General features: G+C 46.3%; 1 protein-coding gene across 2 annotated transcripts in view; it reads left to right on the top strand.

Annotated features, from left to right (window-relative positions):
• The window catches only part of prdm6 (PR domain containing 6), a 47795-nt gene that overhangs the window by 768 nt on the left and 22516 nt on the right, over positions 1–24511 (top strand). The window contains exons 2-5 of one of the 2 annotated variants that reach the window (XM_078086401.1): positions 368–1033; positions 9672–9820; positions 10437–10595; positions 17583–17710. In XM_078086401.1, the coding sequence (XP_077942527.1) occupies positions 368–1033; positions 9672–9820; positions 10437–10595; positions 17583–17710 (1102 nt within the window). Of the gene's footprint in view, positions 1–364; positions 1034–9671; positions 9821–10436; positions 10596–17582; positions 17711–24511 lie in introns of both variants that reach the window. The other variant, XM_078086400.1, reaches the window with a different exon arrangement.

The following is a 24511-nucleotide window of genomic DNA, read 5'->3' as shown; positions in this document are numbered from 1 at the left end:
GATGAAGAACTAAAATCAGACTAAACGCTTTGAATGTAAATTAAATAAAGGAAAAGAAGATGTTTAATCAGGAAAACCTTTCACTAAATGTGCTTAAACTGAACATTGTCATGTTTTTATCTCTCATGTATTCAGATACTGTTTCAATGATCTGGTCTTTGACTTGTGACACGAACAACGGGCGGAATGTTTAATCTGAGATTCTGAGTTTAAGGACTGAAGACGCTGATTGTGTTGAGTGACACCTGAGGTCAGCGTTGTGATGCGGGTGACGCAGTTGTTTTGGGCTTTAACGTTCATGACCCTGACCTCTGATGCTGATGATTGACACCCCCCCTCTCCCCCCTCCCCCTCTCCCCCCCAGCAGCCATGCTGAAGCCGGGCGAGCCGAGCGGCTCGGCCTTCCTGAAGGTGGACCCGTCCTACCTGCAGCACTGGCAGCAGCTCTTCCCTCAAGCGCAGCTGAAGGCTCCTCTGGCGCCTCCGCCGCCTCCACCCGACCGCCTCTCCATCCCCATGGACGGCCTGCGCCCGTCCCGACTGCACGGCCACCTCCTGACCTCCGCGCACTGCACCTCCTCTTCCTCTTCCTCCACCTCTTCGGCTTCTTCCTCCTCAGCTGCAGCGGCTCTCACCCCGTCCTCCTCCTCCTCCTCCTCGGCAGGGATCTCCCAGCTGCCCGTCCCCCAGCAGATCGCTCTCTTTGGGCAGGCCCTGGCCCCCATGTGTGCGGGGCCTGGAGGAGGAGGAGGAGGAGGAGGAAGGGGAGATCTTATGGTGATTGCGCCCCCGGACATCCAGCAGGGTCTCCACCCAGCAGCGGGGCTTCTCCTTCAGGCCAAGGAGCAGAGCTGCGGGGGGGTCGGTGTGGTGTCGTCCAGTGTGAAGAGCGGAGGAGGAGGTGGAGGAGGAGACGAGGGCGGCAAACCGACCAGGTTCAAACTGACGTCGGAGGAGCTGGACTACTACCTGTACGGACAGCAGAGGATGGAGATCATCCCCCTTAGCAACCAGACGGGAGAGCTCAACAACCGTACGTGCACACGCACACACACACACACACACACACACACACACACACACACAGGAGAGCTCAACAACCGTACGTGCACACGCACACACACACACACACACACACACACAGGAGAGCTCAACAACCGTACGTGCACACGCACACTCACACACACACACACACACACAGGAGAGCTCAACAACCGTACGTGCACACGCACACTCACACACACACACACACACACACACACAGGAGAGCTCAACACGTGCACAGACACACACGGGTCACTGGAGGTCATTACGCGTCACCATCGCGGTGGTTTAAAATCGGGCTTTGAGTTATATGATATATATATATATATATATATATATATATATATATATATATATATATATATATATATTATAATATATTATAAAAGTGTATGAATTTATGTCTCAAATATTGAAATAAGAATAATATTTGAATACGTTTTGTCTTTGAGGCTTCCTATAATAACCCAGTGTTTTATTCCTGATGCTAAACATGAAACTTTATTTTAATTATGCTGCTTATTTCCATATCAGAGGAATACTTGTGTGAAATACGCTTGTTGAGGTACTGTGGGAATATTATTATTATTTTGAATTATCTATCATTTGTATAATATTCTTGTAGGAGAGTGCTGTTAATTAATAATTTCTTTATATATTATTTCTGCATTTCTAAAAATCTGTAAATATTCTCATTAAACTTCTTCTCGCATTAATGATAGTTTTATTTTATATCTCTATATTATTGATCTGATTGAGGCCTTAAGTGCAGCTAAAAATTCACTTAAAATTAAAAAGTTGAGAAATAAACCTAAAAAAAATCCGTTTTTGCGACCAGTTTAATTAAAGTATAGTTGATGTTAATATTTCATCAATAAAATGAGGCCGAAGTCCCTGAAGGACGGGAGGAAGAGGAGGGGAGGAGGGTCAGAGGTCAGAGGTCAGCCGCCCTTCCGGGCTTCAAACCGTCAGCAGCAGCGGTTCCGTTCAGGTCCGTTAGATATTAATAAAGACGTGACGCGCGTGGCCACGCGGGCCCTTTGATGCGGGCGCGCGCTAATGATCCTTTCTCCCTTTAACTCGATCAACATCGGTCGATGCGTTTCGGTTTAGTTTCGTTGTTGATCTCTTCGGGTCCAGTTTTTAATAAAATCGATCCGTATAAGATTTTATAGGGATTTTATCATCTTTTTAAATGTTTCGATGTAAACGTTTTTATTTTCTATTTCTGTTGTTTGTAGTTTTTCTACTAATAAATAAAACATGACGTCCTTTGGTGAGTCCGTGCGGGCCCGGTACCTCCGGCTGGTCTCCGGTCCCCGGTTTGCGATGACGTCACCGTCCGCCGCGTGTCAGTTCGGACAGTTTTAAACGTTTTTCACTTTTCTGTTGGTGAAAAAATTTAATTTATGGTATATTTTTAAAAATATTTATTTTATAATGTTAATAACGTAAAAATAAAAACCACACAAACTGCATATTTAACTCGTTTCTTGTTTTCATTATGCGCGCGTGCTGCGCTTAACAGTATCCATTTAAAACGCCTTACGTCATACCTGTGTACATTACAATATTTCTATAAGGTTTATTTGTCGATAGTTTATTTTTCACGGCCCTCTTTTAACTTTAGTAATGAATGTACTATTCATGGTGCTCTGCTTTGTGTTACACAATTATTATTATTATTATTTAAGATTATTATTACTATCAAAGCTGTATTTATGTGACCGTATAAATACAGCGTTGAGTCCTTTATTCTCTCTGTAATATTATGACTTTCAGCTGGTTTATGTTGCTGAGCCAACGTGTCCCACCTTTAACAGCCTCTATTATAACAATAAACCTTCGTATTGATTCATAGTTTTCCGATCAAACATGAGTCGTATTTCTACAGTTTTTGACTTTAAACCGCGTGTTTATACAATAATAAGAATGTCTCCGTAATAATAACGGTGTGTTTGGGATGCACGCGGCCACAACGAAGGGACTGTTTTAGGTTCCATCCTAAACACGGACATAATAGTGCGTGTCTGTGCGTGTCTGTGCGTGTCTGTGCGTGCGTGAGTGTATTCCGCGGTGATAAAACGGACCATCAGCAGTAATCTGCGTCGATACGCGCCGGCAGGGCCGATGAGGGATGGAGGGACAAGCAGGAATTAATTGCCGTATATAGTTTTGTGTTTGAGAAGGGGGGGAGAGGGGGGAGAGGGGGGGGGGGGGGGGGGAGAGAGGGAGGGGGGGGGGGATCGATCCTCCGGCCACCGGCCCGCCATTTATCATCCCAACACGGCTGCGTTCAGGTCTCTCGAGTGTGCGGGCGTGCGTGTTAGTGTAGATAAAGCAGTCACGCGCGCACACGCACACGCTCCCTCAGGTGTCACCGACCTCAATTATTAATTACTCCAATAATAATAATAATAATAGGATAAGCAATTATAATAATGATAATGATAATTATTATTATTTTCATATTAATGATAAAAAATAATTTTATATCATAATTCTAATAATAAATACTAATTATAATTACTATTTTTTAAATATAAAAATGAGTGTAAAACAACATATTGGCTATTTAAATATAATATTCTCTCCGTCCTATTGAAGAGTTTTGTGTTCTCCTGTTTGATGAAGAACGTGTTGAACTGAAGGATTCTACATGATCCTTTATTCCGTGTTGACTCTGGTTCATAAACGGTTCTATATTAAGACAATAATGAATTGTTCTGAAGACATTTAGAGATACGTGAGATTTGGGATTCAACAAATAAAGAGAAATCATGTTGGATTATTAAAGAAAACCAAAGGGTCCAAAGCGTCCAGACACCAACCAGGGAGACACTCAAAGACACCACAAAGAGACACACAACATCTACGAGGAGACACACAACTCCTACAAAGAGACACAAAACATCTACGAGGAGACACACAAAGATACACACAACATCTACAAGGAGACACACAACTCCTACAAAGAGACACACAACACCTACGAGGAGACACTCAAAGAGACCACAAAGAGACACACAACATCTACGAGGAGACACTCAAAGAGACCACAAAGAGACACACAACATCTACGAGGAGACACACAACTCCTACAAAGAGACACAAAACATCTACGAGGAGACACACAAAGATACACACAACATCTACAAGGAGACACACAACTCCTACAAAGAGACACACAACATCTACAAGGAGACACACAACTCCTACAAAGAGACACACAACATCTGCAAGGAGACACACAACTCCTACAAAGAGACACAAAACATCTACGAGGAGACACACAAAGAGACCACAAAAAGACACACAACATCTACAAGGAGACACAACTTCTACAAGGAGACACACAACTTCTACAAAGAGACACACAACATCTACGAGGAGACACACAACTCCTACAAGGAGACACACAACTCCTACAAAGAGACACACAACTTCTACAAAGGGACACACAACATCTACAAGGAGACACACAACATCTACAAAGAGACACACAACATCTACAAGGAGACGCACAACATCTACAAGAAGACACACAACTCCTACAAAGAGACACACAACATCTACAAGGAGACACACAACTCCTACAAAGAGACACACAACTTCTACAAAGGAGACACAACTTCTACAAGGAGACACACAACTCCTACAAAGAGACACACAACATCTACAAGGAGACACAACTTCTACAAGGAGACACACAACTTCTACAAAGAGACACACAACATCTACGAGGAGACACACAAGTCCTACAAAGAGACACACAACTTCTACAAAGGGACACACAACATCTACAAGGTAGCACACAACATCTACAAGGAGACACACAACATCTACACGGAGACACACAACATCTACAAGAAGACACACAACATCTACAAGGAGACACACAACATCTACAAGGAGACACACAACATCTACAAGGAGACACACAACATCTACAAGGAGACACACAACTCCTACAAAGGGTCACAAAACAACGACAGAGACAAAAAAGTTCTACAAAGACACACAAAATGTCTACAAAGAGACACACAACTTCTACAATGAGACACTAAGCAGCTACATTATTGGCCCACTATTACACAACTTCTACACAATAAGAGGCATGTTGTCATGCTCACAGCAGCGTGACCTCACGTTGTAATGATGTCACGTTGTAATGGCGTCACGTTGTGATGGCGTCACATTGTGATGGCGTCACATTGTAATGGCGTCACGTTGTAATGATGTCACGTTGTAATGGCGTCACGTTGTAATGATGTCACGTTGTAATGGCGTCACGTTGTAATGATGTCACGTTGTGATGGCGTCACGTTGTGATGATGTCACGTTGTGATGATGTCACGTTGTGATGGCGGCACGTTGTAATGGCGTCACGTTGTAATGATGTCACGTTGTGATGGCGTCACGTTGTGATGGCGTCACGTTGTAATGGCGTCACGTTGTAATGATGTCACGTTGTGATGGCGTCACGTTGTGATGGCGTCACATTGTAATGGCGTCACGTTGTGATGGCGTCACGTTGTGATGGCGTCACATTGTAATGGCGTCACGTTGTAATGATGTCACGTTGTAATGATGTCACGTTGTGATGGCGTCACGTTGTAATGATGTCACGTTGTGATGATGTCACATTGTAATGGCGTCACGTTGTGATGACGTTGTAATGGCGTCACGTTGTGATGATGTCACATTGTAATGGCGTCACGTTGTGATGATGTCACGTTGTGATGACGTCACGTCGTAATGGCGTCACGTTGTGATGATGTCACGTTGTGATGACGTTGTAATGGCGTCACGTTGTGATGACGTAATGGCGTCACGTTGTGATGACGTTGTAATGGCGTCACGTTGTGATGGCGTCACGTTGTGAGGCTCCTTCCTGGTTATCGGCCTGTACGACGTGTCGTGGTCACATGGATGGAAGAGCTTCTCTCTTCTCGCTGTGATCGTGGTCTCCAGCGGCTCCTCCTGCATGGTGCTCCTCAGCTAACATCTAACACCAGGAGCTGAAGAGCCTCGGATGCTGCGTGGGGGGTTTGAGCTGGTGTTGGTGAAGAGGAGCGAGTCCTCGCTGTGTGGTCCGACCTCGCCGGGACTCACAGCTGCGCTGGAGACAAACACAGCGGGCGACGTGGTCGGTCCTCGCGTCAAGAGTTTATGCTAACGAGGCTAATTAAGGCAGCAGGGGGGTTGGATCCAGGTTTCACGGGAGGACCGGGTACGCCTTGGAGGCCGGGCGGGGATGTCTAAACACTGGCGATGGATGTCAGGAATACTGCGCTTGAGTGATGGGAGGCGAGGAGAGAAACGTCAAAACAAGTTCACAGCCGGTTCATCAGTCCGAGGAAGAGGAAGAGGATGAAGGGTTACAGGAGGAGGCTGCTGCCAGGCGGGGGGGGGGGGGGGGGGGGCTTTTAGAGTAGATGTTGGACCATTAAATCCATCATTTACACTATAACAAGGACATTATGCATATGCAGCCGACTCGGTCCCGCTGTCCGGTCTCCACCCAGAGGAAGACTTTAATCCTCTCTGAGAGTTGAAGGAGCTCAGAGGGAGAAGGTTCTTTTGCTGGAGGTGTTAAACTGTTAAACACATTCTGCTGTGTTGTACGTTGATGAGATCAGATTCACCTCTGCTGTCATTGCACAGAGAACAGGTACTGAGGGGAGCAGGTAGGGCAAATAGAGCAGGTAGGGCAGGTAGAGCAGGCAGGGCAGGTAGGGCAAGTAGGGCAAATAGAGCAGGTAGGGCAGGTAGGGCAAATAGAGCAGGTAGGGCAGGTAGGGCAGGTAGAGCAGGTAGGGCAGGTAGAGCAGGTAGGGCAGGTAGGGCAGGTAGAGCAGGTAGGGCAGGTAGGGCAGGTAGAGCAGGTAGGGCAGGTAGGGCAGGTAGAGCAGGTAGGGCAGGTAGGGCAGGTAGAGCATGTAGGGCAGGTAGGGCAGGTAGAGCAGGTGGGGCAGGTAGGCGTGTTCTCTGCACCAGCACGCGTCCCGGCTGGGTTACGGGATCTGTGCGTCCCAAAGGATCCCTCAGTTTTGTTGTGTTATCTTGTAATGTTGCGTTGTTGCGTTACATTGTTACGTTGTCAGTGCAGTAATCTCATCGAACATGTGCCCGGTGTGCAGAGGAAGATGAATTATGAACCTTTCCGTTAGCCTGTTTGTTTGCCGTTTACGTTGTTGGCATTCTATGTATTTTCTTTTGCATTTTATTGATAATCTTTCTTTTGTGTGTTGTTTTATTTACATTGTTGCCTGCAACAGCTGCAAACAATTTACTTTTATATACTATACTAGTATAACTATACTATACTACAGTATAGTTATACTAGTATTATACTAGTATAACTATAGCCGTCTTATCTTATGTCTGAGAACACAAACATACCTATTTTCTTTCTTTTCACGGGTCTCATCTGTACTCGTTTAGAGGTTGGAAGCAGCACAGCGTTAGCCTAGCTTAGCATAATGACAGGAAGCCGACGGAAATGGCAAGTCCGGCTCAGAGTTATACTACCAATATAACTAAAGCTGTTTTTTCATCTGCACACATCAGTTTGAGGTTACAGTTTCCCCAAAACATCAAACTCCTCCTTTAAAAATATCTTTTAATTTGTACACAAAGTGAAGGATTTCCTCCTCTTCGCTTCAGTCGAGCCAAGCGAGACTTTCCTTCACAGTAAAATGTTCATTTCTTCACTGAGCCATGAGGTTAATGAATACCAGAGAACCATTAAACAGAACGTTCCCATTACAGACGACTGGTTTGAGCCCTTTCCAGATGAAGCACAGAGCTTTGTCAGAATGTTTCCCATTCACTCGAGCGTGACCTTGCGTTACATTCGGTGGTTTTGTAAACGTCGCTAATACGGTTTAATTTAACTCCATCAATCTCGAGGTGAAAGAATCCGTCGCTCTCTCAGACCGCGCTTATTTCATTTTGGGAAAAGCAGAAAGAACAACAGCGTTGGCTTCCTGTTCCTCGGCTTTGTGGGAGTTTTGTGTTCAGATAATAATCCCTAATTATGTCGCTGCAGTCAATTTACATCCATTACTGTCAGACCGCATCTCTGAGTAAATGTTGACGCTCACTAATTCCCAGCAATACGCTGCTCGGCACGTTTAGCAACGGAAGACCTGTTAGTTTCAAACTCACATCCAGATTTCTTCCTCTTCCTTTTTCCCGTTTCAGGTTTCAATTAGTGTGACGGTAATTGTATACGAGTAAAGGATAAACTGATACTTAACTAACATTCATCTTCAAGTCTCTATTTTGACTAAAAGCTAAATGTTTTTACCATATAATTACTCTCTAGAAGTGGATTTTCTTTTAGAAGAGTCTACTCTAAATGAGTCAAATCCAATTAAAACAATATGAATGAGGCAATTTCTGCATAAAATACAAATACGTCACAGTAAATAATGTAATAAATAGAAACATGTAAAATAGTGGCCTGGAATGAAATAAAAAATCCCAGTATTCATGGATTAAATGCTTTACTCTGCTTTACTAACTGTACAGACCTTTAAAATATCAGTATTGGATCTCTAATGAATGTACATTTTTTCTACACTGCAAAAAAAACTGTAAAAAGAAGGTCAAATGACTGGCAGCAGCGGCTGCCAAACAAAAACTGTAAAATAAAGGTAAAATGAAGTGCGTAAACCATAAATTTACAGGAATTTTCCTTAACAATTTTACAGAGAAACAAATGTATTTTACAGATTGTTCCTGTATTAGTATGATCAAACATCTTCAATAAAGTGGTATCACTAAAGGTTTTGCAGTAAAACACTATTATTTTACAGATTTGTCCTGTAACACACTGTCAATTCTCATGAAATATATGCTTTTCATAAATCTACAAGATTTTCAATCTTAAATTAGGGTTTGGAAACTTTCATTCATCTTCAAACCGCTTATCTTGCACATCCTGCACACAGGGTCGCAGGGGGCTGGAGTCTATGCCGGGCGAGAGACTGGGTACAACTTGGATTGCCAATCGCAGGCCTAACAGAGAGACAAACAACCATTTACACACACATACACACACATACGGGCAAATTAGAGTCATAAATTAACCTGATCTCCAGAACATGTCTTTGGACTGTGGGAGGAAGCCAGAGAACCCGGAGAGAACATGCAGACTCCACACAGAAAGGCCACTGGGCGGAATCGAACCCAGGACCGTGTGGCGACAGTGCTAACCACCACGCCACCGTGCTGCCGACATGAATATAAATATATATTTATATATAACATAGCATCTATATATATATCTATATATAGATATAGATATATATATGTGGCCGTTATTTTACATGATTTGAATGTAATTTAAGAAAACAGTAAAATAATTGCAGTATTTCTTGGGAAAAAAAGTAATTTATCATTATTAGCATAATACTTAAAGTTACAGTTGACTGTTAATTTACAGATATATTTATTTTTACAGAATTTTGTACATAATTTAAAAAAACAGAAAAACTACTGTAAAAATTAAAGTTATTTTCCGTAAAATTAGGATCTTTTTTTACAGTGATAAAGGTGCTAAATGTCGATCTGATGCGGTTTGGTATGAATGTTGTTTGTCTGCTTATGAAACGCAGGTTGCGACATGTGTGCGGACAACAGGAACGGCGAGTGCCCGATGCACGGCCCTCTGCACTCGCTGCGGCGCCTGGTGGGCACCAGCAGCGCGCCGGCGCCCGTCACGCTGCCGGACGTCCCTGATTGGCTCAGAGATTTGCCTAGAGAGGTAACGCTTCCTGTCCGACTGCACTTTTTCATTTTGCAATGGTTCATGGAGGTTTGAAACTTCTCACGGCCAGAGAGATATTTGTATCCTCTAATCAAATGAATCAAGTGTCCATCGTGCAGCTCAAAGCCAGTTTACATTTACACAAAGAAATGATTAACTTATTTGTATCAAGCAAGAAAAAAACTCCCCTTTCCTTATTGTTATTTCATTTAATGTTATAATTGTTGCAAGTTGTATATCATGTTATTATATAAATATAAAAACATACCACAAAATAAATTGGATGAAGAGCAATAGTTGTATGAGTAAATGGTATAATTATAAATTTGATTCAACTAAATGCAGTATTTTAGGCCTAACAACCTTTTTATTAATCTAGGACTGGATTACTTTCAGCTCTTTTTTATTATAGTTTGTTTGTGTTACTATATACTGGCTCTGTGGCTCTCTGAGATCTTTTGAGTAAAAATAAATCATATTATTGATATTATTATCGTTGATGTTATATATCAAAAATACACATTTATTTTTTTATTTTTTACAAATTAATTAAATAAATATGAACTGGTTGAATGACTGGACTTGTGCGTCTGTGTGTGTGTGTGTTCTGCAGGTGTGTCTTTGCACCAGCACGGTTCCCGGGCTGGGTTACGGGATCTGTGCGTCCCAGAGGATCCCTCAGGGAACCTGGATCGGCCCGTTTCAGGGAACCTCTCTGCTGCTGGACAAACTGCATGCTGGAGCCGTCAGAAACAGCAGGCACCTGTGGGAGGTAAGAGTGTGAGGGATGGAGTGAAGGATGCTGGGAGACAGAGAGAGGGAGTGAAGGATGCTGGGAGACAGAGAGAGGGAGTGAAGGATGCTGGGAGACAGAGAGAGGGAGTGAAGGATGCTGGGGGACAGAGAGAGGGAGTGAAGGATGCTGGGGGACAGAGAGAGGGAGTGAAGGATGCTGGGAGACAGAGAGAAGGAGTGAAGGATGCTGGGAGACAGAGAGAGGGAGTGAAGGATGCTGGGAGACAGAGAGAGGGAGTGAAGGATGCTGGGAGACAGAGAGGGAGTGAAGGATGCTGGGAGACAGAGAGAGGGAGTGAAGGATGCTGGGAGACAGAGAGAGGGAGTGAAGGATGCTGGGAGACAGAGAGAGGGAGTGAAGGATGCTGGGAGACAGAGAGAAGGAGTGAAGGATGCTGGGAGACAGAGAGATGGAGTGAAGGATGCTGGGAGACAGATAGAGGGAGTGAAGGATGCTGGGAGACAGAGAGGGAGTGAAGGATGCTGGGAGACAGATAGAGGGAGTGAAGGATGCTGGGAGACAGAGAGAGGGAGTGAAGGATGCTGGGGGACAGAGAGAGGGAGTGAAGGATGCTGGGAGACAGAGAGAGGGAGTGAAGGATGCTGGGAGACAGAGAGAGGGAGTGAAGGATGCTGGAAGACAGAGAGGGAGTGAAGAATGCTGGGAGACAGAGAGAGGGAGTGAAGGATGCTGGGAGACAGAGAGGGAGTGAAGGATGCTGGGAGATGGATGAGTCCCTCGAGGTCGAGCTGTAAAGGTCGGTCAGACGCCGGTTGACCGGTCATCCGTCTCTCTGCTGTTGACTGCAGCAGGAGAACAGGAGGGGTGGGGGGGGGTGGGAGAGGTGGTATCCCCAGGTCAGAGGTCACTGGGGGTGGGACATGCAAGACATCATAGGCCAAGTCCAGCAGCGAGGAGCTTGTTATGACGGGATATATTTACTTCTCATGAGGCTGAAAATAAAAATATATATAATTCCTGCATGTGCAGTGAAAATCGTAGGAAGACGGATCTACTTTAAGCACTTTGTTTGCGGATTGAAGTTGTTTCCGGTTGTTTTGTGGACCCAGCGGAGTGGAGCTGCGGCCCTCCGCGGGGTCTCCACCCAACTGTTTGAGAACCCCCCCTCCAACTGGGGCTCCAACCGCCGTCTCATTACAGTTCAGAGCGGAACTGATCCGTTGGTAGCAGTTAAGCTTCTGTCTTCTTTATCATTAGAAATGAAATATATTTGGATTTTGGACTTTTGAAGTCCTGAAAATGTTTTTTGCATGTGCATCTTAATATTAAATAGTTCCTTACTGCGATCGAAATATAGTATTCACAAGTAACATCATGTTACATCAACGGCCGTTTCCCTGAGGATTTAAACCCGTGACTTCCCGGTTCCAAAACCCCTTAAAGACCAGGAGAAGATGAAGTCACCACTCTGTTGTCTCTTCAGTCTGAGCCCCCGGACTTGTGTTTCCACTGGCTTGTGGTCTCGGCCTCCAGTCGAGGCTCCGTAATATTTGTTCGCCTGATCTCATCATTTAATGTTTGTCCAACTCTCTCTGTTCTGTTTCTTTTCATCACTGATAATAACTCTCCGGTATTTTTTTATGTCGACACTTTGGTTTCCAGACGGTTGACTTTTTATCGACGGGACTTTTGAATATAAGCGGTGACGTAATGCGGCGGTTCGGGGGTGTGAGTTCCTCTGTGGGGTCACTGGAGGTCAATGAGAAGAGAAGTGGAGGTTCTACAACAACCAACCAGCGTCTCCACGGCGAGAACGAGTCTTGAGAGGTCAGAGGTCAACATGTGAGTCCCTCAGGCCTTCTTTGTCGACGGGATGTTTAATATTCATGATGATGTCATTGAGGGGCTCGCATTGGGTCCGAACAGAAGGACGATCAGATCGGATCAATAACTGGACCCGGAAGTGACCCGGAGGGCCCGACGCGCCGCTTCTGGAACATAAAGGTCACGGTGTCCTCAGGGGGGGGTCGGGTTGAACCCAGTTCACTCCTCCGCTCGGTGTGACATCACCCTGCAGGGTGTTCAAGAACAAAGACCGGACCTGCGTGTTAGGATAACACAGTGTGTGTGTCTGTGCGTGTGTGTGTGTGTGTGTGTGTGTGTGTGTGTGTGTGCGTGTGTGTGTGTGTGTGTGTGTGTGTGTGTGCGTGTGTGTTTTCTACTGCTGGGAAGAGCTGAGAGACTTGAAACCGTCTCTGGACGTTCGTCTTATTGGCTAAAAATAAGTATTTTATTCAGTAAATGTTTTGATAATTTTCTACTCTGCAATGTTTGTTAAATTTACACCTCCTTCATCCACCGGGTCCCAGAGTCATGTTTAGAGATAACACCCCATGGCAGTCGGGTGGTTGGTCAGTCCTTTTAGTGTCAATGTCAATGTCAACTTTATTTATACGGCACTTTTAAAGGCCAGTGGCCAGCCAACGGGCTTTACAGGATAAAATAATCAGCAGCAATAAACAATACGAGCAAAAGTAGAACAACAAACAAGAAAAAACAGTAAAAGGAAAACAAATAAAAGATCCAATACAGGTGACTTAACGCCAAAGGCCAATGTGAACAAGTGGGTCTGAAGGCGGGTTTTAAAAGTAGAGGCTCGTCGCAGACCGCGCGTGGGAGCCGCTACTGCGAAGGCTCGATCTCCTTTCGTTTTAAGGAACGACCGAGGAACGTTCAGAAGCAGCTAGTCAGCTGACCTCAGGGCTCTGGACGGTTGATGCACATTAATAAGGCTGGATAAATACAGAGACTTAAAAACAAATAGAAGATTCTTAAAATCTATTCTGGACCTAACGGGACGCCAGTGGAGAGGAAAGCACTGGCGTTATGTGCCCATGCGTCTTTGTCCCGTCAGGAGACGGGCTGCTGGATTCTGCACAAGCTGTAGGCGGTTGAGTTCTGATTGGCCGATACCGAGATACAGGGAGTTGCAATAGTCCAATAGCCGAAGCTGAAAGAAACTAACCACAGAGCTGACCTGCTGGTCCAATTTAAACGCCCCATCAATAATCACACCAAGGTTTCTGGCCTGGGAACCTATGTAAGGTGCTAGTGGGCCAAGGGACCTGGCAAGGACCTGGACCAAGTCAGGGCGACCAAATAGCACAATGTCTGTTTTGTTTTCATTTAGTTTTAAGAAGTTTAGGTCCATCCATGTTTTAATGTCCGTCATACAATTAAACACAGCATGAAGGGATTCCTTGGAGGGGGTCTTTTGGGTGGTGTTTGATCAGTCCTTTGGGTGGGTGGTGGTTGGTCAGTCCTTTGGGTGGTGTTTGGTCAGTCCTTTGGGTGGTATTTGATCAGTCCTTTGGGTGGGTGGTGGTTGGTCAGTCCTTTGGGTGGTGTTTGGTCAGTCCTTTGGGTGGTATTTGATCAGTCCTTTGGGTGGGTGGTGGTTGGTCATTCCTTGGGTGGTGGTTGGTCAGTCCTTTGGGTGGTGTTTGGTCAGTCCTTTGGGTGGTGTTTGGTCATCCTTTGGGTGGTGTTTGGTCAGTCCTTTGGGTGGTATTTGATCAGTCCTTTGGGTGGGTGGTGGTTGGTCAGTCCTTTGGGTGGTGTTTGATCAGTCCTTTGGGTGGGTGGTGTTTGGTCAGTCCTTTGGGTGGTGTTTGGTCAGTCCTTTTGGGGGTGTTTGGTCAGTCCTTAGGGGGGTGTTTGGTCAGTCCTTAGGGGGGTGTTTGGTCAGTCCTTTGGGTGGTGTTTGGTCAGTCCTTTGGGTGGTGTTTGGTCATCCTTTGGGTGGTGTTTGGTCAGTCCTTTGGGTGATAAATCTTGAGTCCGGTTGAGCGGTTGGTGGTACGAGGAGGTGACTCAGTCTTAGCATGGGATTCTCTGCGTCTCCACCTCCTACACCTTTCTTCTCCACCTCCTCGCTGTGGGAGGAGCAGCAGCCGACCTGCAGACTGTGACTCTGAGCTGCATCGCGTCGGCTTTCTAAATGTTTTCCATTTCTCTGAACGAGTCCTTCCCTTCCCATCAACTTTATTTTGGTTTAAAACAAACAATGTTAAACAGAATAAGTAAAATCTACTTTTCCATTCGATTATTGCTTCTTTTTGGTCGAAATAGCAGAATATACCTTAAATCGTCTCTTTCCTCTTCACGTGTGAATATAATTTGTACTTTTTTAAAGCTTAATACTGATGAGCAAACTTCTCCTCTTCTGTCTTTAAACTCTTCTTTTCATCAGGTGTTCACACTAATTTGTCCGTCACATGCAGGAGGAGACACACTGAGATCAGGAGAGGAGGGAGAGGTGAAGGAGAAGGGAGGGAGGAGGATAAAGAGGAGGAGGAGGACGAGGCAGATGAAGAGAGCAGATAACGGTAGAATTAGTGGTCTTTCATTGATTAGCTGTAGAAGAGACGCGTTGGAGCATTGATCGGCTCTCAGGAAGCAGTTTTACAGGATTTGGACTGAAAAGAAGAAGAGACAGAACCGTGTGAATGACTCTACTTCTCTGTAGTGACCAGCAGGGGGCGACTCCTCTGCTCCCATAGACGTCTATGAGGAAATGACTCTACTTCTCTGTAGTGACCAGCAGGGGGCGACTCCTCTGCTCCCATAGACGTCTATGAGGAAATGACTCTACTTCTCTGTAGTGACCAGCAGGGGGCGACTCCTCTGCTCCCATAGACGTCTATGAGGAAATGACTCTACTTCTCTGTAGTGACCAGCAGGGGGCGACTCCTCTGCTCCCATAGACGTCTATGAGGAAATGACTCTTCTTCTCTCTTGATTTATTCCCTCAGTAAACATTGTAAACATGAGTTTATGGTCTCAGTCTCTAGTTTCAAGTCTTCTTCAACACAGCGTGATGTTCATTTAGTGAATTATGGTCCATTTACAGTCAAACAGACCATAAAGCAGGGGACGCTTTAGGGTGGGGCTACACGCTGATTGACAGGTCGCTGTGTGTGTGTCTCCCTGGGACAAAGCGTCGTAACACCTTCAGACTCGATAACTCATCGGATACATCGGTGACTTAGCGTCACGCACACATGGTCCTCGGATGGCGAGGCGTCCATTTACATGCCAGCAGGGCTTTTACCTGATAACTGAATCACATTCCTGTCTGCACACACACACACGCACACACACGCACACACACACAGACACACACACACGCACACAGACACACACAGACACACGCAGACACACACACACAGTATCTCTGCTGCTCGGGTCCAGACAAGGAGAAGATTTACTCTCTGTAATGAGGTCAGGAGGTCAAAACACTGTCAGTAAATTTCAGACACACTTTCTGTCACACACACACACACACACACACACACTCACACACACACACACACTCACACACACTCAGCTGATGGCTGAAGTTGTGCAGATGTCTCACTGACAGCTGTCACTCAGAGGGTTTTGGTGTTTGGTGCAAAAGTGCAAAACTTCTAAATATTCTTGTGTCAGAACTCAAAATCATATTTGATTTACTTCATTTCAGTATTTGTATGTTTTATATTTTTATATTGATATTTTAGATGTAGTTCACATAGAGGATCAGGACTACACTGAGCCTGGTTCACATAGAGGATCAGGACTACACTGAGCCTGGTTCACATAGAGGATCAGGACTACACTGAGCCTGGTTCACATAGAGGATCAGGACTACACTGAGCCTGGTTCACATAGAGGATCAGGACTACACTGAGCCTGGTTCACATAGCGGATCAGGACTACACTGAGCCTGGTTCACATAGAGGATCAGGACTACACTGAGCCTGGTTCACATAGAGGATCAGGACTACACTGAGCCTGGTTCACATAGAGGATCAGGACTACACTGAGCCTGGTTCACATAGAGGATCAGGACTACACTGAGCCTGGTTCACATAGAGGATCAGGACTACACTGTGTGTGCTTGTGTGTGCGTTTGTGTGTGTGTGTGTGTGTGTAGACAGTGATGAAGCAATAAGTGAAGCACTGACAGCAGAGATCAATGACGAAGAGAGAGAGCTGTAATCCACCGTCTGAGAAACACACACCCACATACGGCCAAGTGTGTGTTTTTGTGTCTGTGTGTGTGTGTATGTGTGTGTGTGTGTGTGAGTGTGTGTGTGTGTGTGTGTGTGCATGTGTCTGTGTGTGTGTGTGTGTGTGTGTGTGTGTGTGTGTGTGTGAGTGTGTGTGTGTGTGCATGTGTCTGTGTGTGCATGTGTCTGTGTGTGTGTGTCTGTGTGTGTGTGTGTGCATGTGTCTGTGTGTGTGTGTGTGTGTGTGTGTGTGTGTGTGTGTGCATGTGTCTGTGTGTGCATGTGTGTGTGTGTGTGTGTGTGTGTGTGTGTGTGTGTGTGCATGTGTGTGTGTGTGTGTGTGTGTGTGTGTGTCTGTGTGCATGTGTCTGTGTGTGCATGTGTCTGTGTGTGTGTGTCTGTGTGTGTGTGTGTGTGCATGTGTCTGTGTGTGTGTGTGTGTGTGTGTGTGTGTGCATGTGTCTGTGTGTGCATGTGTCTGTGTGTGTGTGTCTGTGTGTGTGTGTGTGTGTGTGTGTGTGTGTGTGTGTGTGTGTGTGTGTGTAAAGCTCAGACTCTTTGACATCGGCCACTTTAAGTTCACTCACATCACAACGAGCCTTTTACTTCTACTTCCTGTTACAAGGAGACAACTTGCTGTGAAGTATTGTGAGTTTAACACCTGGTTTGTTTGGGGGGGACGGGGTGTGTGTGTGTGTGTGTGTGTGTGTCTGTGTGTGTGTGTCTGTGTGTGTGTCTGTGTGATGTGCTGCCGGTTTGTTTTAGAAACATTTCAGATCCAGGCGAGTTATTTCTCTTGGTGTCACGTGCAGCTGTAAATCTCCTCTGTGATCAGCTGTGACTCTCTGCTCCATCAGCATCTTCATCACACGGCGAAGCCGCCTTCCACATGAACAATGAGAAGCTAGATGCAGTCCGTGCTCATCTTGTGTCGCTCTGTGTGCTGCAGATCTACGACGCGGAGGGCTCCCTGCAGCACTTCATAGACGGCAACGACCCCGCCAAGTCCAGCTGGATGCGCTACATCCGCTGCGCCCGCCACTGCGGCGAGCAGAACATGATGGTGGTGCAGTACAGGTGAGCGGTAACCGCGGCAACGAGACGCAGGACGCAAACACTGTTGTACATGTACAGTAAACAAACCCAAAACAAAGTTACTCTTACAGTTTGAGTCTTTGGTCCCGTAACGTTTTAACGTTTTACGGTTTTGTGAGTGTAAACAAAGCAAACCGGCGGAACAGGGGTCCTGTACACTCCTGCATTCTCCTCAACATGATGAGATGATCGTAGTATTTGCATGCACATTAAGTGTCGGATGTCGTGAAGCGACAAAGAACAAACACGTCTTTAATGTAGTTACTTATAACATTATGAATGAAACAGTTATTACGTAACCAGCTCTTGTTTTTCTTTCACTGTGTTCCAATTATTACATTATGAGCTTCAGTAACCTGGAATCATTAGATTCTGGACACTTATTAGATGATAATCAATATTATGGACACAAAGTGAAGTACAAAGTTAAAGAGTCACATGTGTCAAACATAGATTTTGTGGTATTGTTATCAAATTTAAACCTGGAGGAGGAACGGCCTCCTGCTGGGTTCTCACAGCAGATAATAAGTTTCCATGCACACAAATGTTACAGAGACAGAAGCGTTCTTGTTGGGGGGGTCGGGCTAACCGGGGGGCTGGGAGGTACTTAATGACAGTGATGTCATTCCGTGTTCCATGTATGTGCACAGAAATGGAAGTCCCCGGTCGCGTGTGCGTGGAAAGATTGGTAACAGAAAGAGAGAGAGGAGGGAAATGAGGTCGTGGGACAGCGCGTCTCCCTGTGTCTCCTCCTCGTGCCTCGTCCTCGCCTCGCTGGTCTCTTCTTCTTCTCCCCCGAGCGGCCGCTCGTAGTCCTCCTTGTGTTTGCACGGCGGCTGGATCAGCAGCTCGTTGTGCTTCCTGGTCCCCTCCTTCGGGTCGCTCAATGTCCGTCAGCGCCTCGAAGTTGTCGGCGAAGCTTCGCCGGAACTCGTTGAATTCCTGGCCTCTTCTTCGTGTTTGTTCTGGATCTTTCATCAGGAACTTCTGATGAGATTTCCCTCGTTTTTCTTTTGGTTCTCGGTTCTTTCTTGCATGTATTCTTCTTTGAGTTTTTCCAGCTGCTTCTTCTCCTCCTGTCGTTTCCGTTGGTCTTCTCGGTTTCGCTTCTCCCACTTTTCCATCCGTTCCTTCTCCCAGATCTCGTCGTCTTGCATCATCTCCGTCTCCTCCGTCTGCGTTCTATTAGCTGCTCGGAGACTTTGTCTCCACTGCTTTTGTTGAATTTCCTCCTGCATCTTAGTCTTCCTCTCATCGGCTCGGCTCTCCTCTTCCTCCCTGTCCACCTTCTCCTGCTCCTTCTTGAGGTTTTCCTCCTTTTTCTTGATGAGTTTGGTTTTCAGCTTTCAGCTGTTATAGTCTTTATTATCTGTTCCTCCATTTCTTTCTGCTTGGCCCCAATTTCTTGTTAGTGTTTATTCTCAAAGTCCATCATCTGTCTCTGTATCTCCTCTTCTTTTCCTTTCAGGATTATCTTCATTTCTTTCTGTGTCGCCACAGAAAGCTTCTTGAAACATCTCGGAGGTGTAATAGCCGGCGCCGTTCTTCTCCACCATGAGGTCCACCTTGCTCAGCAGCTCTCTGGCTGAAGCAACGTTGTGACGTTTGTGGTTGAACACCTGGAACCCGCCCCTGAAGTCGGCCATGAGTTTCCCCGTGTAGCCGTCAGTGTCTTCCCGCATGGAGCTCTCAAACGTTTCCCCCTGAAGGTCGTCCCCTCTGGTATATGACGATAATGTAGTCTTCACGGTGTCTTTCTCCCATCTTTCCAAACCCGTCTTTCCGATCAGCACCATCCTGAGACGCTCCCGGTCGCGGCGTTCAAAAAACGCCACCTTCAGCGCCAGATTTGGCTTTGCGACGCTACCCACCTGGGGCCTGGCCACCATGTCCTTTGTGAGACATCTGGATGTCGGCTGTCATCTTCTCCACCGCACGCAAGAGTTGAAGGAGCTGCTGCTGGTCCGTCAGACAAAGAACTGATCTTCACAGCTGGATGTCTACATTCTCCTTCTGACATCTGACATGATGGTCCTGGATGTCTACATTCTCCTTCAGACATCTGACATGAAGGTCCTGGATGTCTACATTCTCCTTCAGACATCTGACATGATGGTCCTAGATGTCTACATTCTCCTTCTGACATCTGACATGATGGTCCTGGATGTCTACATTCTCCCTCAGACATCTGACATGATGGTCCTGGATGTCTACATTCTCCTTCAGACATCTGACATGATGGTCCTAGATGTCTACATTCTCTTTCTGACATCTGACATGATGGTCCTGGATGTCTACATTCTCTTTCAGACATCTGTCATGATGGTCCTGGATGTCTACATTCTCCTTCTGACATCTGACATGATGGTCCTGGATGTCTACATTCTCCTTCAGACATCTGACATAATGGTCCTGGATGTCTACATTCTCTTTCAGACATCTGTCATGATGGTCCTGGATGTCTACATTCTCCTTCTGACATCTGACATGATGGTCCTGGATGTCTACATTCTCCTTCAGACATCTGACATAATGGTCCTGGATGTCTACATTCTCTTTCAGACATCTGTCATGATGGTCCTGGATGTCTACATTCTCCTTCTGACATCTGACATGATGGTCCTGGATGTCTACATTCTCCTTCAGACATCTGACATGAGCGGGAGCTTTAGGATCGGACCCGACGGTCAACAGAATCATGTTGAAGTCATTCACGTTAGACGTGAACGTGTCCCTGATGGTCCCTAACTCTTTCTTGTCTTCATCTGTGGGTGGAGCCAACGGTAGGACATGGATGAAGACGTGGACGCCCTCAGGATCACAGAGGGAGACACACCTGAGTGATTCCTCCATCACCTCCTCCGCCTCCTGACGTTTTCCATACGAGGCAGGCAGTTCCACCACAGAGACCCGACGTCCACAGACTTCTCGCTGATGTTTGACGCTCTCTGATGACCCAGCAGAACCAAACTTCCTGTGACCCAGAAGGGTTTTGGCCACTGAAGTCTTCCCAGGCTCCACGTCCCCCACACGACACCAGGTTAAGAGGTGGTTTGGCACATTCAGGTGTAACAATGGTACCGGTCTCCTGAGCGCAGGTGAGATATTGGGCCTCGTTTAGATCCACTGTGGTCTCAATTTTCTCCATCAATTCCTGGCGATCGCCGGGAGGAAAGTCGATCATTCTATGCTGCGTATGTCCGAAGTCTTTGAGGATTCGATCAACCGAGGAACTACAAATCCTCTCACGTTCTGTTGCGATGACCATCGTGTAGTTAAAAGCGTCTCGTCCAAAGAAGTTCACGATGACTCGATCCTCTGCCGGTCCTGTTCGGTGAAATCGGAGGGCTTCACCAGCAGGGCGTTGGGTCCGGGCGGCATCGGGCGACACACGTCATCATGTTGTGTCACTGTGTTGAGCGGCGCGCCGAAGACGTCTGACGGTTTCACCGCCGTGACTTTTTTCTTCCTCCACCTGCTTGCTGGAAGAGACAAATCTCTTTCTCCGATGATGACGTCAGTCAGTTTTGTGTTTTCGTCCTGCTTTTTTTTCCCCAATGAGGGCAATCCTGAGTTCATGAGCTGTAAAACAATGATGAGACATTTTAACGATCCTCGACTGTTCGTATCACATGAAATCTATTTTTAATCAGAGAGAGCGGCGGCGTCACTGCGTCAGAGGTCGATGGGAAACCAATGAAACGCATTCATGAGGCAGTGAAGTCGGCGTCGCTGTAGAAAACATGAATAGTGCATGAAAGCAGCATCGCGTTCCAGCTCTCCGTCGAGCCGGGAAGTCATTTGGTTCAGGATGGTATCGTGCCTGCAGGCTCGACTGCTTGTGCTTAACTCTACTACATGTCTCTTATTTCCTTGATTGTTGTTGTTGTTGTTGTTGTTGTGGGAAACAGGAACACTATCCCTCCACTTTGACTCGAGTACCAGGAGTTCATGTATAACATGTCTGCTGTGTGAGTTTACCGTTAAGACTCTTGGCCCTTAAATTAAATCACTTCTTTGGGAAACACTGCTCAGCCAATCAATGCTGTTGGCTCTTTTTCCAGCATTTCCATGCAAACAATGTTTAACAGACACGACAAAACAACAAATAAACAACGTAAAAACAAAACCATCTATTTCGATGTTGCTTATTTTGTCTTACTAGACTTACAGAGCTACGGATCTTCCCCTTTGGAAGCCAAAGTGGATTCCTGTCGCTCTGAGGGGAACAGGGTTGTGCTTTAGGACACGGTTCCCGTTAACGCACCGTACACACCAGGAACAATGTTGTGGTTAATCTGGAAAGTAAAAGAACCTTCCCACTCTACTCCGTTGCTATAAATATCTCAAACATGTGGCTCAATAAGCGTTGGTGTTGGATAACTTGTTTGTTGAGTATTGATGAGTAATAGCCACACTCTGCACTCGGGGGGGTTCTTTCTTAAATGATTCAGACTTGATGCAGAAAAGCTAATCATTTGAAACCCAGTGCTCATCCCGAGATACTGGGCTGTTAGTTCTAATCGCAGCGAGAAACAATGAATCATGCATACAAACGTTTTAATCCATCAAGTTGAATCAACAATCATCAGATCTCAGACTGAATCAAACCAGGAGGTTTCTGGAGATTCCCTCCCGACCACTCAGGTATCTCAATAATGTCTTGAAGTGACTGTGCAGGTAATGTAACACATTATAATGCTTGGCAGGAATCCTAAAACGGATTAAAGTACATTACAATAATAATGCGACCAGGAGCGGCAGCCTCCACTTGGGTCATCCATAAAAAACCCAACAACCACAGACTGCTCTCATTTCTCATCTCTTATCTCCCATCGCTCATCTCTCATCGCTCATCTCTCATCCCTCATCTGTCATCTCTCATCTCCCATCTCTCATCTGTCATCTTCCATCGCTCCTCTCTCATCTCTCATCTCCCATCTCTCATCTTCCATCGCTCCTCTCTCATCGCTCATCTTCCATCGCTCCTCTCTCATCGCTCATCTCTCATCGCTCATCTCTCATCTCCCATCGCTCATCTCTTATCGCTCATCGCTCATCTCCCATCGCTCATCTCTCATCTTCCCTCGCTCCTCTCTCATCGCTCATCTCTCATCTTCCATCGCTCCTCTCTCATCTCTCATCTCCCATCGCTCATCTCTCATCGCTTATCTCTCATCTCCCATCGCTCATCTCTCATCGCTCATCTCTCATCGCTCATCTGTCATCGCTCATCTCTCATCTCTCATCTCCCCTCGCTCATCTCTCATCTGTCATCGCTCATCTCTCATCGCTCATCTGTCATCGCTCATCTCTCATCTCCCCTCGCTCATCTCTCATCGCTCATCTCTCATCGATTATCGCTCATCTCTCATCGCTCATCTCTCATCGCTCATCTCCCATCGCTCATCTCCCATCGCTCATCTCTCATCGCTCATCTCTCATCTCCCATCGCTCATCTCTCATCGTTCATCTCCCATCGCTCATCTCTCATCGCTCATCTCTCATCGCTCATCTCCCATCTCTCATCGCTCATCTCTCATCGTTCATCTCCCATCGCTCATCGCTCATCTCTCATCGCTCATCTCCCATCTGTCATCGCTCATCTCCCCTCGCTCATCTCTCATCTGTCATCGCTCATCTCTCATCGCTCATCTCTCATCTCCCCTCGCTCATCTCTCATCGCTCATCTCTCATCGATTATCTCTCATCTGTCATCGCTCATCTGTCATCGTTTATCTCCCATCGCTCATCTCTCATCGCTCATCTCTCATCTCTCATCGCTCATCTCCCATCGCTCATCGCTCATCTCTCATCGCTCATCTCTCATTGCTCATCTCTCATCTCCCCTCGCTCATCTCTCATCGCTCATCTCTCATCTGTCATCGCTCATCTCTCATCTCCCCTCGCTCATCTCTCATCGATTATCTCTCATCGCTCATCTCCCATCGCGCATCTCTCATCGCTCATCTGTCATCGCTCATCTGTCATCGCTCATCTCCCATCGCTCATCGCTCATCTCCCATCGCTCATCTCTCATCTGTCATCGCTCATCTCTCATCTCCCCTCGCTCATCTCTCATCGATTATCTCTCATCGCTCATCTCCCATCGCGCATCTCTCATCGCTCATCTGTCATCGCTCATCTGTCATCGCTCAGCTCTCATCGCTCATCTCTCATCGCTCATCTCCCATCGCTCATCGCTCATCTCCCATCGCTCATCTCTCATCTGTCATCGCTCATCGCTCATCTCTCATCGCTAATCTCTCATCTCCCATCGCTCGTCTCTCATCTCTCATAGCTCATCGCTCATCTCTCATCTCGTCTAAAACACCTGAACGCAGTTGTTCAACAAATCAGAACTCATGTGGTCGAACCATCTGTTCAACAGACTTCAATCCGCAGTGAGCCTTCATCTCAGCTGAGACTGCAGAACCAACGGCAGCGACCTGCTCGTCTCCTCTGATGATCCCCCCCCGGACACACTGACACTACTGGAGCCCCCCATGCTCTTCTTTGTCTGCAGTCCTCCCTCCATTGGGATCACTGAACTCTGACACTTCCCCTCCTCTTTATCCTCTGCTTGCTCCCCTTTGGCGTCTCTACATGGAAACAAAACATCGTTACTAAAGGCTCTACATAGATCCGTGAAGAAGAGATGTTCCTTCCAACCGTCCGGAAGTCTGTCAAGATGTCTTGAATCTTCCGTTGTCAGCATCGCGGCGCCTCCCCTCTTCTTTCACACTCAACTACCGGCGTCTCGTTCTCTTTGGCTCTCAGCTG

Source organism: Gasterosteus aculeatus, chromosome 13, assembly GCF_964276395.1.
Source record: "Gasterosteus aculeatus chromosome 13, fGasAcu3.hap1.1, whole genome shotgun sequence".
Taxonomy (NCBI): domain Eukaryota; kingdom Metazoa; phylum Chordata; class Actinopteri; order Perciformes; family Gasterosteidae; genus Gasterosteus; species Gasterosteus aculeatus.
The sequence above is the reverse complement of the archived record's forward strand: the minus strand, read 5'-3'. Positions and strand labels throughout refer to the sequence as shown.